General features: G+C 46.9%; 1 protein-coding gene across 3 annotated transcripts in view; it reads left to right on the top strand.

Moving 5' to 3' along the window:
- Window positions 1-14,524, top strand: part of ANAPC1 (anaphase promoting complex subunit 1) — a 107,776-nt gene that overhangs the window by 51,258 nt on the left and 41,994 nt on the right. For all 3 annotated transcript variants that reach the window (XM_079792791.1, XM_079792790.1, XM_079792792.1), the window contains 2 exons: window positions 430-644; window positions 11,557-11,675. In XM_079792791.1, the coding sequence (XP_079648917.1) occupies window positions 430-644; window positions 11,557-11,675 (334 nt within the window). The remainder of the gene's footprint in view (window positions 1-429; window positions 645-11,556; window positions 11,676-14,524) is intronic.

The raw sequence follows: 14,524 nt of genomic DNA, 5'->3' as shown, positions 1-14,524 counted from the left end.
TATTCTGCATGTTTTTCTTTTCTGCTTATATTAATAAAATATAATATTTAAATTAGTGTGGGTTCTTAAGTAATAATGGGGGTGTCATATCCATTTACGGTAATCTTGTTTTCAAGATGTTTAGGATATAGTTAGGTTTTTACAATTTATTCAGACCCTTTCAAAGGAATTCTCCTCCTGACTCTTATCTCAAATTTAAACTTCTTCTCTTGGCTCAATAAAGAATTTTTAAGTGGGCAATTTAATTGTGCTATAACAGAGAGTTCTGTGTTCGAGTCCCGGTACACAATGGGAATCCAGGCCTGCCTGCTTTTGAATGCATAGTTTTTCTCTCTTGGTGGTCAGATATGTCATCCTTGACATGCGCTTGTCAGTCAGTGCGTGTTAACTAGTTTGTAAATTGTCACTACAACCAAGTCTGTTACTCAGGTGCTCTCATCAGATGTTCCTTCAGGAACAGAGACTGAGGAGGAAGATGATGGCATGAACGACATGAATCAGGAGGTTATGTCACTCATATGGAGTGAAGATTTAAGGGTGCAGGACGTGCGGAGGCTTCTTCAAAGTGCGCATCCTGTCCGTGTCAATGTGGTGCAGTACCCAGAGCTCAGTGACCATGAGTTCATTGAGGAGAAGGAAAACAGGTAATTGAAAGCATGAACTACCGCGCGTTGGGGATTTTTTTTTTTAATGCTAAAACCCAAAAAAGAATACTTTAAAGTTAAAAGTACCGATAAGTCTTATACTTCAGACTCTCCTCCTCTTGAAATATAGCTCTCTGCTTAGATATCTTAAGAATTTATAAAGGAAAACACTGAACTCATCCTTGGGCTTCTTGATCAGGAAAATATTTTGAATTTTTTCTTGTATTGTTTTCAGTATAAACTTACACCAGTATTTTTTTTTTTTATATTTTTTATTGATTTTTTACAGAGAGGAAGAGAGAGGGATAGAGAGTTAGAAACATCGATGATAGAGAAACATCGATCAGCTGCCTCCTGCACAACCCCCACTGGGGATGTGCCCGCAACCAAGGCACACGCCCTTGACCGGAATCGAACCTGGGACCCTTCAGTCCGCAGGCCGGCGCTCTATCCACTGAGCCAAACCGGTTTCGGTAGCTCCCATTAGAAACTCTAGTAGTGATATGTAATCCTATCTAATAATAGACAAATATGCAAATTGACCATACCTCTGACACACCCACAAGCCACGCCCACCATCCAATCAGAGCGAGTATGCAAATTAATCCAAACCAAGATGGCTACAGCCACAGAGAGCAAGGTTTCCTATGTAACAGAGGAAGCCAAGCTTTCTGCCTGCCCTTGCCAGGCCTAAGCCTCCACTCAAGCTACAAAGTTTCAATTATAGAAGGTAAACAAATTCAAACAGAAATGGCGGCAGAATGGAGCTTGAGAGAGCAGGCCAGGGTTGCCGCCGGCAACAGGGGAAGCAAAGCTTTCCGCACAACCTGGCTGGGCCCAACTGCTTAAGGCAACAAAGTTTCAATTATAACCCCAACACAAATGGCTGCCGGCCTCGGAGGGAGCCCCAGGCTTGGCTCCGCTCCAGGCTACAAAGTTTCAATTGTAGAAGATACATAAATCCCAGATACCAGGGCCTCTGCTTGGGTTGCCAGGGGGCGTGGCCAGCCTGCAAACCACCACAGGCCCCTTGCTCAGGCTGCCCCACACCCCAAGGGAACCCCCACCTGATCTGGGATGCCCTTCAGGGCAAACCAGCTGGCCCCTACCCCTGTACCAGGCCTCTATCCTATCTAATAAAAGAGTAATATGCAGATTGATCATCACTGCAACACACAATATAGCTGCCCCCATGTGGTCAAAGATCCTGCCCCCATGTGGACACAAGATGGCCAGCAGGAGAGGGCAGTTGGGAGGCACCCGGCCTGCAAGGGAGGGCAGTTGAGAAGGACCAGGCCTGTAAGGGAGGGCAGTTGAGAGGGACCAGGCCTGCAAGGGAGGGCAGTTGGAGGTGATCAACCCTGCAGGAAAGAGAAGTTAGGGGTGACCAGGCCGGCAGAGGAGGGAAGTTGGGGGCAAACAGGCTGGCAGCAGAGTGGTTAGGGGGTGATCAGGCTGGCAGGCAGAAGCGGTTAGGGGCAATCAGGAAGGCAGGCAGGCAAGCAGTTGGGAGGCAGCAGTCCTGGATTGTGAGAGGGATGTCCGACTGCCCGCTTAGGCCTGATCCCTAAACGGGCAGTCGGACATCTTTCAAGGGGTCCCATATTGGAGAGGGTACAGGCTGGGCTGAGGGACAACCCCCCTCCATGCACGAATTTTGTGCACCGGGCCTCTAGTATTGTATAAGCCTTCTCTTTTGCCATTCTCTAAAAGTTATATTCTTTATTACATTGCTAATACTAATTTATCCCTTAATAAATTATACGATTCAGTAGTAATCAATGTAACATTCCAGACTTGTTATCTTGGGGCAGTTCAATTTAATTTTTTAAAATTATAGTTGAAATTCAATATTATTTTATACTAGAGGCCCGGTGCACAAAATTCGTGCATGGGGGATGGTGGGGCGGTCCTTCAGCTCTGCTTGCACCCTCTTACAATTCGGGATGCTTGCCTGCCAACTTTCCTGAGTACCCCTAACCACTCTGCCTGCTTGATTGCCCCAGCGGCTCACCTGCCTGCCTGATCACCCCTAACTGCCTCTGCCTGCTTGCCTGATCGCCCCTGACTGCTCACCTACCTGTCTGATTGCTGCTAACTGCCTCTGCCTCGGCCCTGCCACCACAGCTTTGTCCAAAAGGACTTCTGCAATGATGTCTAGAAGGTCGTTTGGCTATCCAGTTTAATTAGCATATTACACTTTTATTATTATAGATAGTTGCCTTGCTCCAAGCTGTCAGGACCTGCTTGTCATAGAGATAGAAAAGTTTTAATTTTTACTCTTGATTATGGCAATTAACTAATACACCTGGCCACCAAAAAGGTGACTTACCAAAGGTTCTATAGCAAACAGTGCTGTTAAGTCCTTTTCCGCAAAAACGTGCATGTTGTGCATTTTATCTGCCTGGCTACATAAAAGAGTGAAGTTTCTATCTGTCTTTGCAATCATATGAGCAAATTGTCTGAGACCCCAGCGCAGACTGGTTTGGTGCTCACAGAATAATAGAGGTCTTTTTTTCTTTTTCTTTGCTCCATTGGTGGAGATTTCCTAGAAGTTGCAGGATATCTTCCTTTTAATTTTTCCTCAACACTCTTCTGCCTTTACTTATGTCTCTCACCTTTGCTTTCCCTTCATCCCCCACCCGCAGCAGTAACTTGCTCCAGGCTCACTTTGCTCCAGTGTCTAGGACAGTGATGGGCAACCTTTTGAGCTTGGTGTGTCAAACTTTGCCAAAAAACTGAGCATAACTCGGGTAGTGTGTCACTTTGAGGAAAAAACTAACTCCAAGACTCTAGTCGCAAATGTTTCATCCTCAGGAGCAGCAAATGTTTCATCCTCGGCATGCGGCCACCTCAGCGGCCGTGTGTCATCAGAAATGGCTACGCGTGTCAGTGCTGACACGCGTGTCATAGGTTCGCCATCACTGGTCTAGGAGATCACGCAACACGTCTGCCACCAGAACTACGATTCCCAGCATTCCTGGTGCTCCCGAGCTCTGGGCTTCTGCTGCTGGTCCAGGGGCTGCAGAAACCAAAAGGACTGGGAACTCCCACCCGCTCTACCGCTCTGCTCTCTGGCCAGGCTTGGCAACCCAGGATGCCAAACCTTCCTGCCTGCTCTCTGGCTGGCTCTATAATTCCGGCCAGCGCGGCCATCTTTGATGTGTCAATTTGCATATTCCCTCCTTATTGGCTGTGGGCACAACCATCTTTATCGCAAAGTGACAGTTAATTTGCATATTACTCTTTTATTAGATTACATTAGTTTCAGATATATAACATAGTGGTTAGACATTATATAATTTATGAAGTTATCCCCCAAATAATTCTAGCATCCACTTGGCATCATACATAGTTATTACCATACTAGTGGCTCAGTGCACGAAATTCATGCACGGGGCTGGGGAAGAGGGTGTCCTTCAGCCCGGCCTGCACCCTCTCCAATCTGGGACCCCTCAGGGGATAACCAGCAGTCGGGCATCCCTCTCACAATCCAGAACTGCTGGCTCCTTATCGTTCTCCTGCCTGCCTGATTGCCCCTAACTACTTCTACCTGCCTGCCTGCCAGCCTGATTGTCCCTAACTGCTCCCCTGATGACTTTATTGTCCCTAACCATCTCTGCCTTGGCCCCGCATCTGGGACCCAGGATTCCTTCCAGCCGACCACAGGCAACCGGGATCCGGGTTTCCCTCCCTCTGGTTAGCCATAGGCGCCCAGGCCAGCTGCAGCCGCAGGGGATGGTGGGCAGGTGGCTTTGCCTGAGCTGCAGCTGCAAGTGCTGGCACCTGGGACCATGAGTGGGCGCCTTCTTCATCACCCGGGCCACGGCCAGCCGCAGGTACTGGTGCCCGGCACTGCGGGGTGGGTGGCTTCTTCGTCTACCAGGCTGTAGCCAGCCGCAGGTGCTGGCTCCTGGACCTCAGGCGGGCGGCTTCTCCGTCTTCCCTGGGATGCAGTGTGGGCAACTTGTCCGTCTGGCTGCAGCCTGGGATAATGGGGCAGGCGGCTTCTTTGTTTCCTGGGCCTCACCCAGCTTCAGGCGCTGGAGCCTGGTTTCTCTGTCTCCCCCAAGACATGGGGTAGGAGAACGTGAGGCTTCTGTGGCTGGCTTCGGCCTGGGATCATGGGGCAGGAGGCTTCTTTATCTCCCGGGCCGCAGCCAGTCTCAGGCACTGGGGCCCGGTTTCTCCGTCTCCCCAGGACATGGGGCAGGAGGACGTGAGGCTTCTGTGGCTGGCTGTGGCCTGGGATCACGGGGCAGGTGGCTTCTTTGTCTCCCGGGCCGCAGCCAGCCTCAGGTACTGGCACTGGACTTTTCTGACTTCCACAGGCCCAGAGTGGCTGGGGGGCAGGGCTGCCGCCATCTTTTCAGGTTAATTTGCATACTCACTCTGATTGGCTGTTGGGCGTAATGGAGTGGTAGTAATTTGCATGTTTTTCTTTTATTAGTGTAGATTATTGATTTCCTCTGCTGTACTTTACATCACTGTCACCATTTTAACTACCACTTTGCACTTAAATCCCTTCACCTTTTCCACCCCCTCTTTTCCATTCTCTGGCAACAACCTTCATTTTGTTTTCTGTATCTTTGAATCTGTTGCTATTCTGCTTGTCTATTTATTTTGGTTTTTAGATTCCACATATAAGTAAAACCATATGGTATTTGTCTTTCTCTGTCTGACTTATTTCATTTAGTATAATACCCTCTAAGTCCATCTGTGTTGTTGGCAAATGGCAAGATTTCATTATTTTCTATGGCTGAGTAATATTCCATTACGTATATGTATATATCACATCTTCTTTATCTGATCATCTATTAGTGTGCACATGGGTTGCTTCCATATCTTGGCTCTTGTAAATAATGCTGCAGTGAACATAGGGGTGCATATATCTTTGAAATAGTGTTTTAGATTTCTTTGGATATATGCCCAGATGTGGAATTGCTGTGTCATAAGATAGTTATATTTTTAATTTTTTGAGTAACCTCCATACTACTTTCCACAGTGGCTGCACAAATGCATTCGTATCAGCAGTGCACCAGGGTTCTCTCTTCTCCAAATCCTCGCCAGCACTTAGTTGTTGATTTATTGATGATAGCCATTCTGACTGGCAGGTGGGAGGTGATATCTCATTGGGTTTTAATATGCATTTCTCTGACGATTAGTGACTGAGCATCTTTTCATATGTTATTCGTTTTCTTTGGGTATTTGCACTATTTGGAGAGCAGGTTTTTCTATGTGTGAGCCACTTTTTTGTACAGGGGATAAGTTGGGGTTTTTCAGGGAGCCCTATTTGGCACCTCCTCCCTTATTTTCTTTCCTCAATTCATGCAAGCGGCTCTGGTCGCCATCATCTCCTGGGAGAGCTGCCACCCTAGCTCTTGGGCTCAGGTATATAAAGCCTTCTAGAGGAAGGGGACACTCAAGTTCTCTGGCATGGCCTGAGGTATTGGTTTGCTTGGTGGAGGTGGGAGAACTTGTTGCCCTCTGGAGCTTGATAAGAATGATGGGCTTAGGGCTTGGAAAGTGCCACTTGTGGCAGGTTTGGAAATTTATAAATAAATTCTTGTTTATTGATGGTTAAGAACACCATTATGTCCTCTTTGGAGAAGTGTCTAATCAGGTCCTCTCCTCACTTTTTAATTGGATTGTTTGTTTGTTTTGGTGTTTAGTTGTATGAGTTCTTTATAAATTTTGGATATTGACCCCTTATCAGATGTCCATTGGCAAATATCTTCTTCCATTCAGTAGGTTGTCTTTTTGTTTTGATAGTTCAATTTAGGTTTTAAAATTCTCTCCAGTCCCTTTATCTGCCTGGTGTCTATTGCCTGTCATCTCTGTCACTGTTTTTTTTCTTTCTTTTTTTCCCCCCATTTTTTTAATTAAGATATTATATGTGTACATTTTTTCTTTTTTTCTTTCTTACTCTGGAACTTACAACTTTTAGGGAAGGACCATCGCACTTAGTTTCAGGCTGCTGAAGGTCTGAGTCAGTCATAACTCCCTATCTCTATTTCCTTCCCATATGGACGCAGCTATTTGTCACTGTAAATGAGGAAATGGAGTGACAGAGATGCTGTGTGAGAGACTAGTCTATAGCATGGTCTCTGGGCTATGCCTGGCCAGTATCTGCTGGGTGACTTTGGATAAATTACTAACCTCTTGCTGCCTCAGTTGCTGCCTCTATAAGAAGCACGATTATATCACATACCTCAAAAGGTTTTGTGTATCAAGTGAGTTATCTACTATACTAATAAAAGGGTAATATGCTAACTAGACCGGAGACCTTCCAGACAAAGCCGTGGTGGTAGGGCCAAGGCAGAGGCCATTAGGGGCAATCAGGCCAGGAGGGGAGGGCAATTGGGGTGATCAGGCTGGCGGGAGGGAGTAGTTGGGGGCAAGCAGGCCGGCAGGGGGGCAGTTGGGGGTGAGCAGGTTGCCAGGGGGGAAGTTGGAGGTGATCAGGCCAGCAAGGGGGGGCAGTTAGGGGTGAGAAGGCCAACGGGGGTGTGGGGGGAAGCAGTTGGGAGTGAGCAGGCCAGCAGGCAGAGTGGTTATGGGTGGTCAGATAGGCAGGCAGATGAGTGATTAGGAGCCAGCAGTCCTGGATTGTGAGAGGGATGTCCTGTGGGATTGGGCCTAAACCAGCAGTCGGACATCCCCCGAGGGGTCCCAGGTTAGAGAGGGTGCAGGCCGGGCTGAGGGACATCCCTCCTCCCCACGTTCACAAATTTCGTGCACCAGGCCACTAGTCTATCTAATAATAGAGTAGTATGCAAATCATCACTCCGCTACACTCACAAGCCACACCCACCAGCCACGCCCCAGCCACGCCCACCATTCAATCTGAGTGAGTATGCAATTAAACTGAAAACATGGCGGCAGCCCCGCCCCCCAGCCTCTCCAGGTCTCTGGGAGTTGGAGAAGTCAGGAGCCAGCGCCTGAGGCTGGCTGCAGCCACAGAGACCAAGAAGCCGCCTGCCCCATGATCCCAAGCTGCAGCCAGCCTCAGAAGCCTCAGGTCCGCCTGCCCAACGTCCTGGGGAGACGGAGAAACTGGGCCCCAGCGCCTGAGGCTGGCTGCAGCCACGGAGACCAAGAAGCTGCCGTCCCATGATCCCAAGCTGCAGCCAGCCTCAGAAGCCTCAGGTCCGCCTGCCCAACACGTCCTGGGGAGACAGAGAAACCGGGCCCCAGCACCTGAGGCTGGCTGCAGCCATGGAGACCAAGAAGCTGCCTGCCCCGTGATCTCAGGCCTCAGCCAGCTGGAGAAGCGGTTCACCCCACGTCCTGGGGGAGACAAGAAACCAGGTGCCAGTGCCTGAGGCTGGCTGCAGCCCGGGAGATGAAGAAGCCGCCTGCCCTGTGATCCCAGGCTGCAGCCAGCAGCAGAAACCTCAGGTCCGCCTGCCCCACCTCCTGGGGGAGACTGAGAAACCCGGCCTCAGCGCCTGAGGCTGGCTGCGACCTGGGAGATGAAGAAGCCGCCTGCCCCGTGATCCCAAGCAGCAGCCAGCTGGAGAAGCCGCCCTCCCCACGTCCTGGGGGAGACAAGAAACCGGGTGCCAGTACCTGAGGGTGGATGCGATCTGGGAGATGAAGAAGCCACTTGCCCTATGATCCCAGGCTACAGCCAGCTGGAGAAGCTGCCCACCCCATGTCCACCCGCCCCACGTCCTGGGAGAGATGGAGAAACCGGCACCAGTACCTGAGGCTGGCTGCAGCCCGGGAGATGGAGAAGCTGCCCACCCTGCGGTCCTGGGCACCAGTACCTGTGGCTGGCTGTGGCCTGGGAGACAGAGAAGCCACCCACCCTGCGGTCCTGGGCATCAGTAACTGCGGCTGGCTGTGGCCTGGGAGACAGAGAAGCCGCCCACCCTGCAGTCCCAGGCACCAGCACCTGCGGCTGGCTGTGGCCTGGGAGACAGAGAAGCCACCCACCCTGCAGTCCTGGGCGCCAGCACCTGCGGCTGGCTGTGGCCTGGGAGACAGAGAAGCCACCCACCCTGCAGACCTGGGCACCAGTAACTGTGGCTGGCTGTGGCCTGGGAGACAGAGAAGCCGCTCACCCTGTGGTCCAGGTGCCAGCACCTGCAGCTGACTACAGCATGGTAGATGGAGAATCCGCCCACCCTGCAGTCCCGAGCACCAGCACCTGTGGCCTGGGAGACAAAGAAGCCGCCCACCCTGCAGTCCTGGGCGCCAGCACTTGCAGCTGCAGCACAGGCGAAGCCCCCTGTCCACCATCCCCTAAGGCTGCAGCCAGCCTGGGCGCCTATGGCTGACCAGAGGGAGAGAAGCCCGGATCCTGGGTGCCTGTGGTCAGCTGGAGGAGGGAATCCTGGGTACCAGGTGTGGGCCGAGGCAGAGGTAGTTAGGGGCAATCAAGTCAGCAGGGGAGCAGTTAGGGACAATCAGGCTGGTAGGCAGAAGCAGTTAGGGGCAATCAGGCAGGCAGGTGAGCGGTTAGGAGCCAGCAGTTCTGAATTGTGAGAGGGATGTCCAACTGCTGGTTATCCCATGAGGGGTCCCAGATTGGAGAGGGTGCAGGCCAGGCTGAGGGACACACTCCCCGCTGCCCCCCCCCCCCCCGTGCACGAATTTCGTGCACCGGGCCTCTAGTCTATATATAAAAGGCTCATGTGCTAAGTGTCCGACCATCTGCGTAATGACGTCACGAAGCAACGCCTGGCTTCCTCTCCCTAGCTACTAGCCTCCTTGGAGTTTCTTCAGCCCAGGAACACGACTTGCTTTATAGCCAGGTGGAAACATTTTACACTTGAACCAAATGTCTGTGAAGCGTTTTCCCATGCCTCATCTCATTTGATCCTCATAGAAGTCCTAGAGTAGGTAGATAGGAGACTCGGTGGAATCCTGTTTTCTTTTCATTAGCCAGAAAATGGAGATTTAGGAAGCTTAGAAACTTGACCCGACTGAAAAGAAGTAAGAAATGATGGACCTTGAAAATGACTTCAGGTTTTCTCACAGTCAAACACTGCTGCAATTAAACATTTTACCCCTTATTCTCCCTGCATGATCTACAACAATAATCTGCTTCATGTTGATATTTACTGCTGTGTTGCTGATAATTACCTGAAAGAGGAGTTGGGGTGCTTCACTGGGCTGGAAAAAGTTTAGCTAAATCAGAAAGCAGGTGTAATTAAACAAGTTTATCTATATTCTAGAGGCCCGGTGCATGAATTCATGCACATGCGGGGTCCCTCAGCCCGCCCGGTGATTGGGGTTGATCAGGGCCAGCTGGCTGGGGGAAGGGACCATGTGAGGTTGGCTGGCGGTGGGAGGTTGGCTGTGGGAGCACTGTGACCATCAGGGGGCAGCTTCTGCATTGAGTGTCTGCCTCCCGGTGGTCAGTGCGCTCCCACAGGAGGAGTGCCGCTCAGCCAGAAGCCAGGCTTATGGCTGGTGAGCACAGCAATGGCAGGAGCCTCTCCCACCTCCATGGCTGTGCTACGGACCCCTTGGGGGATGTCTGCCTGCAGGCTTAGGCCTGCTCAGGCCAGGCTGAGGGACCCCCCCTCAGTGACGAATGTCATGCACTGAGCCTCTAGTTTCTACATAATGCTGGTAACACTGCTCAGTGTGCAGTAAACCTTAGTGCAGTCCGTCATGAACAGAGTTCATTTTGTGAGGCTAATTTCTTTTTAACCTTTTACTATCTATGAAATCAGAATGTCTTTCAGTCAGTAGTTGTTATAGTTTAAATGACGATGCTTTTTATTTCCTAGTGCCTCAGGAAATAGTGATGTATCTTGTAATCAGTGGCATCATAAATAGAAGGAATATGGTATTAATTGTTTCCATTATGATAATGTGGATTATATATAAGATTTTGCTAAAGAAATGTTATGGATGTTGCCTTTTGGCCTTGAGTTTCCATGATTCTAGATTAATGTAGGCAGTGTTCTGAAAGAATCTTAGGACAGCAAAATTTTCCTCACCAGTGAACTAGAAAAACAACTATGAGTGTGTATAGTTAGGGAGAGAGCATGCTTGTGAATAGCGCTGTCTGCAGAGAAAATGTTAGCTTCAGGAGAGATACTTCATTTGTGTTATGTTTCCTGGTTTTAATGCCCCTGCTTTCATATTTGATTTCGTTTTGTTTTAAGGTGCTATACAGAATGTGATTTACTTTAATATAAAAACAAGTAGCTCATAGAAGCCATTTGAACCTTGAACCTCACTGATACATAGTGCTATCTATCATTCCCGTAAATCCTAGCTGTCATATAAGGGAAACTGATTCTGTGTTTTTCCTAGAGATGCCATGAAATCGGTTGACCTTCATTGTAGGATCTTCCTTTCCTTCCTTGAGTACAGACCACGGAGTCTCTCTGCTAAAAGGATAGGAGTAGGAACCCAGATGTATTGAGGGCAACTAGACTGAAAATAACATAGTGAACCAAGAGTATAATATTTTCCTATGAGAGTATTAGCAACAGAGTAGAACTTTTAGGTTTCTCTTTTTGGATACCTAGGGAGAGTTGACTTGGTTTATAGACCAGCTGTTGTGGTTTGTTTGTTTTTTAAATCCTCACCTGAGGACATGCTTAGAGAGACAGACAGAAAGACAGACAGACACAACCTTTTGTGCACAGGACAATGCTCAACCAACTGAGCCACTCTGGCCGGTTTGTACCAGCTGGTTTTCATTCAAAGCAAATATGAAACAAAAAAAGGAATTGGGCCTCCTCTTAGACTTTCTAAGGGGGAGTGGGCAATAGTATTACAGTGAGAATGATCATGTTGGGATGATTCAACGACATCTTTGTGGATTTCCTCGATGTGACTTCATTTTATACAGTGTGCCTTCCTTTGAAATACTTGCCACAGATAGCATTCCAATTTTTTTGCTTAAAATTTTTTCACATGTTGGTTTTAATTTTTATTACAGATTGCTCCAGTTGTGCCAGCGAACTATGGCCCTTCCAGTAGGACGAGGGATGTTTACCTTGTTTTCATACCATCCTGTTCCAACGGAACCATTGCCTATTCCTAAGTTGAATTTGACAGGTATGTTAAATTCTGGGCTCAGTGAGAAAGGAAATGAAATGCTCTTTTTATCTTCAGTGGTCTTACATATTGTTAGTAGCTGTTCTAGTGGTTATTGCTGCTCGAATAACAAATTGGACTAAACGTTGAGGGAAATAGAACGTATCCCATTACTAATTTTTGCTTTTAATGAGACCATTTCAAGATATAGAATGGTAATTGGGAAAGTTTAGAAATATATAATGGATAATGGTAACATTAAACATTAAATAATCATGAAGTATAATATGTAGAAGTATTTAGTCTTAAAATGTCTTATGTCTTTTATGAACATACTAGAGGTCCAGGGCATAGATTCATGCACCGGTGGGGTCCCTTAGGCTGGCCTGTGCCCTCTTGCTATCCAGGACCCCTAGGGGGGTGTTGGACTGCTGGTTTTGGCCCGATCCTGGCGGGGCCTGGCCTACAAAGATTGGGCCGAATCCGGCAGTTTGACATCCCCCAAAGTGTGTAGTAGTGCTGAAGTGGCAGGTGGCTGGAGAGGAGCCCGAGCCCAGGCCGGGCACCGTACTGGCTCATCCAGGCCCTGCTGCGCCTGCCACCCGCTGCTGCTTGGTAGTGCTGCCCTGGAGGCGGGAGAGGCTCACCTTGCTGCAGCTGTGCTCACCAGCCATGAGCCTGGTGTCAGGTGCCCAAAGGTCAGCTGAGCTGTGCTCGCTGTGGGAGCGCACCTACCACGAAGGGATAGGTCCTGCATTGAGCATCTGCCCCTGGTGGTCAGTGCGCATCATAGCAACTGGTCGGTTGGTTGCTCAGTCGCTTAGGTTTTTATATATATAGATGATCCTTGTACAAAAACTAGAAAATATTACAGTAGTTTCACTTGCTGAAGTCCCACTAGTGTTAACATTTTGGTATATATTAAAATTTACTATATAATGAGCATTCTTCCATATCTAGTATATCTATGGATACAAGTGTGTATATGTATGTATGTAGATATTATATACACTTTTTTTTTTAAATGTATAATTGTGCATTCTGTAACTTTTTTTTTTATATATATTTTATTGATTTTTCACAGAGAGGAAGAGAGAGGGATAGAGAGTTAGAAACATCGATGATAGAGAAACATCGATCAGCTGCCTCTTGCACAACCCCTACTGGGGATGTGCCCGCAATCAAGGTACATGCCCTTGACCGGAATCGAACCTGGGACCTTTCAGTCCGCAGGTCGACGCTCTATCCACTGAGCCAAACCGGTTTCGGCTATATACACATTTTTAAATATGTGTGTATATATGTATACACACACACACACACATATATATATATGTATATATATATTACATAGATATATATATTACATATATATATATATATATATAATACATATTATTGATTTCAGAGAGGAATGGAGAGGGGGAGAGTTAAAAACCTCAATGATGAGAGAGAATCATTGATAGACTGCCTCCTGCATGCCCCCTACTGGGGATTGAGCCCACAACCTGGGCCTGTGCCTTGACTGGGAATCAAATTGTATGTGACCTCTTGGTTCATAGGTTGGTGTTCAAACACTGAGCCACGCTGGCCAGGCTGTATACACATTTTTAATTAACAACTTCATTTTCTTTTTCTAGAGTATTTCATTTAGTGAAATATAATTTATATAAACAGACTGGTATTATTGGAAATTATTATTTTTTGCTATTATAAGTATATATTGGGGTGTATTCATCTTACTTGTTTAGAAATTGTTTAGAAGAACTCCTAAAACAAGATTTTAAGGCCCTGATGCAGCAGATTATCACATGATTGGCTGCGTGAGCTTTTACTTCTGCCAGATATGAGAGTGTTCTTTTCCCATTGTTATTGGTTATAATGGGTTTTATAGTGCCCATTCACCTGATACTAGTTTGAATGTATTCTATAGGTGGCAATCGTGTACAAAGTTATCCTTGAAAATCTTTCAAAGTGCAGTGCATGTGTTTTTATGAGACTTGTGTAAAATGTATATTTCAAGTTATGTAAATTTAAAAATATAGGGTCTCCTCAGATTTGTAAGGAACTGTGTTTTTAATGGTTGCAGAAAATGAGACAAGCTGAGTAAAGAGCCCATCATCCAACTCATTGATAGGCAAAGCAAGCAGAGTGACCTTCACTATTTTAACTGTTCTCTCTCCGAGAGATAAACAACCGTGTCAAAATCTGAACAACTGTTGAGTCTTGATGGAGGGCATGGTATATAGGTGTTTATTTTATTAGCCTTTCAAATGTTTGGAGCTTTTCAAAGAATAAGCTTGGATTAGAAAAGAATTTCATGCAAAATTGGCAAATGTTAAAGAGTATTAACCTTTTGCACTCGGATGTCGAGATTAAAATTACTCTTTGAATGTATCAATAATTTGAAATATAAAAAAATCCAAATAAGTTTGTATGAAAAGAAACTCCAGTTTTTTATTCTACTGCCGTGCTTTGTAAAATCTGGGGTATTTAAAAAATTAAATCCCAAGTAGAATAAAGGAATCAAGAAAAGAGCAAGCGAGTGCAAAGGGTTAAATCTGGGTGGCAATACTTGGGTGAGTATTAAATAAGTACATGAATCATTGTCTTCTTCTTTTGAGAAAAAATACATTTAGTTAAATTTGCATGATTTTAATTTGCATGATTAATGTTTATGACATTAATCCAAAGTTTTATTCTTTTAGCCATTCTGGTAGACACCCCTAAGGAAAAAAATCTTGATTTAATAATAAGTTAATTTAGGAAAAAAATATATATTTTAAATACTCCCTTTACTCTCACACTGATAGGCCTGTTGTACTTACATATATTGTTATGCTTATTGAATAATACATTGAATTCTTACT

The sequence above is a fragment of the Cnephaeus nilssonii genome, assembly GCF_951640355.1.
Source record: "Cnephaeus nilssonii genome assembly, chromosome: 15".
NCBI classification, from domain to species: Eukaryota; Metazoa; Chordata; class Mammalia; order Chiroptera; family Vespertilionidae; genus Cnephaeus; species Cnephaeus nilssonii.
The sequence above is the reverse complement of the archived record's forward strand: the minus strand, read 5'-3'. Positions and strand labels throughout refer to the sequence as shown.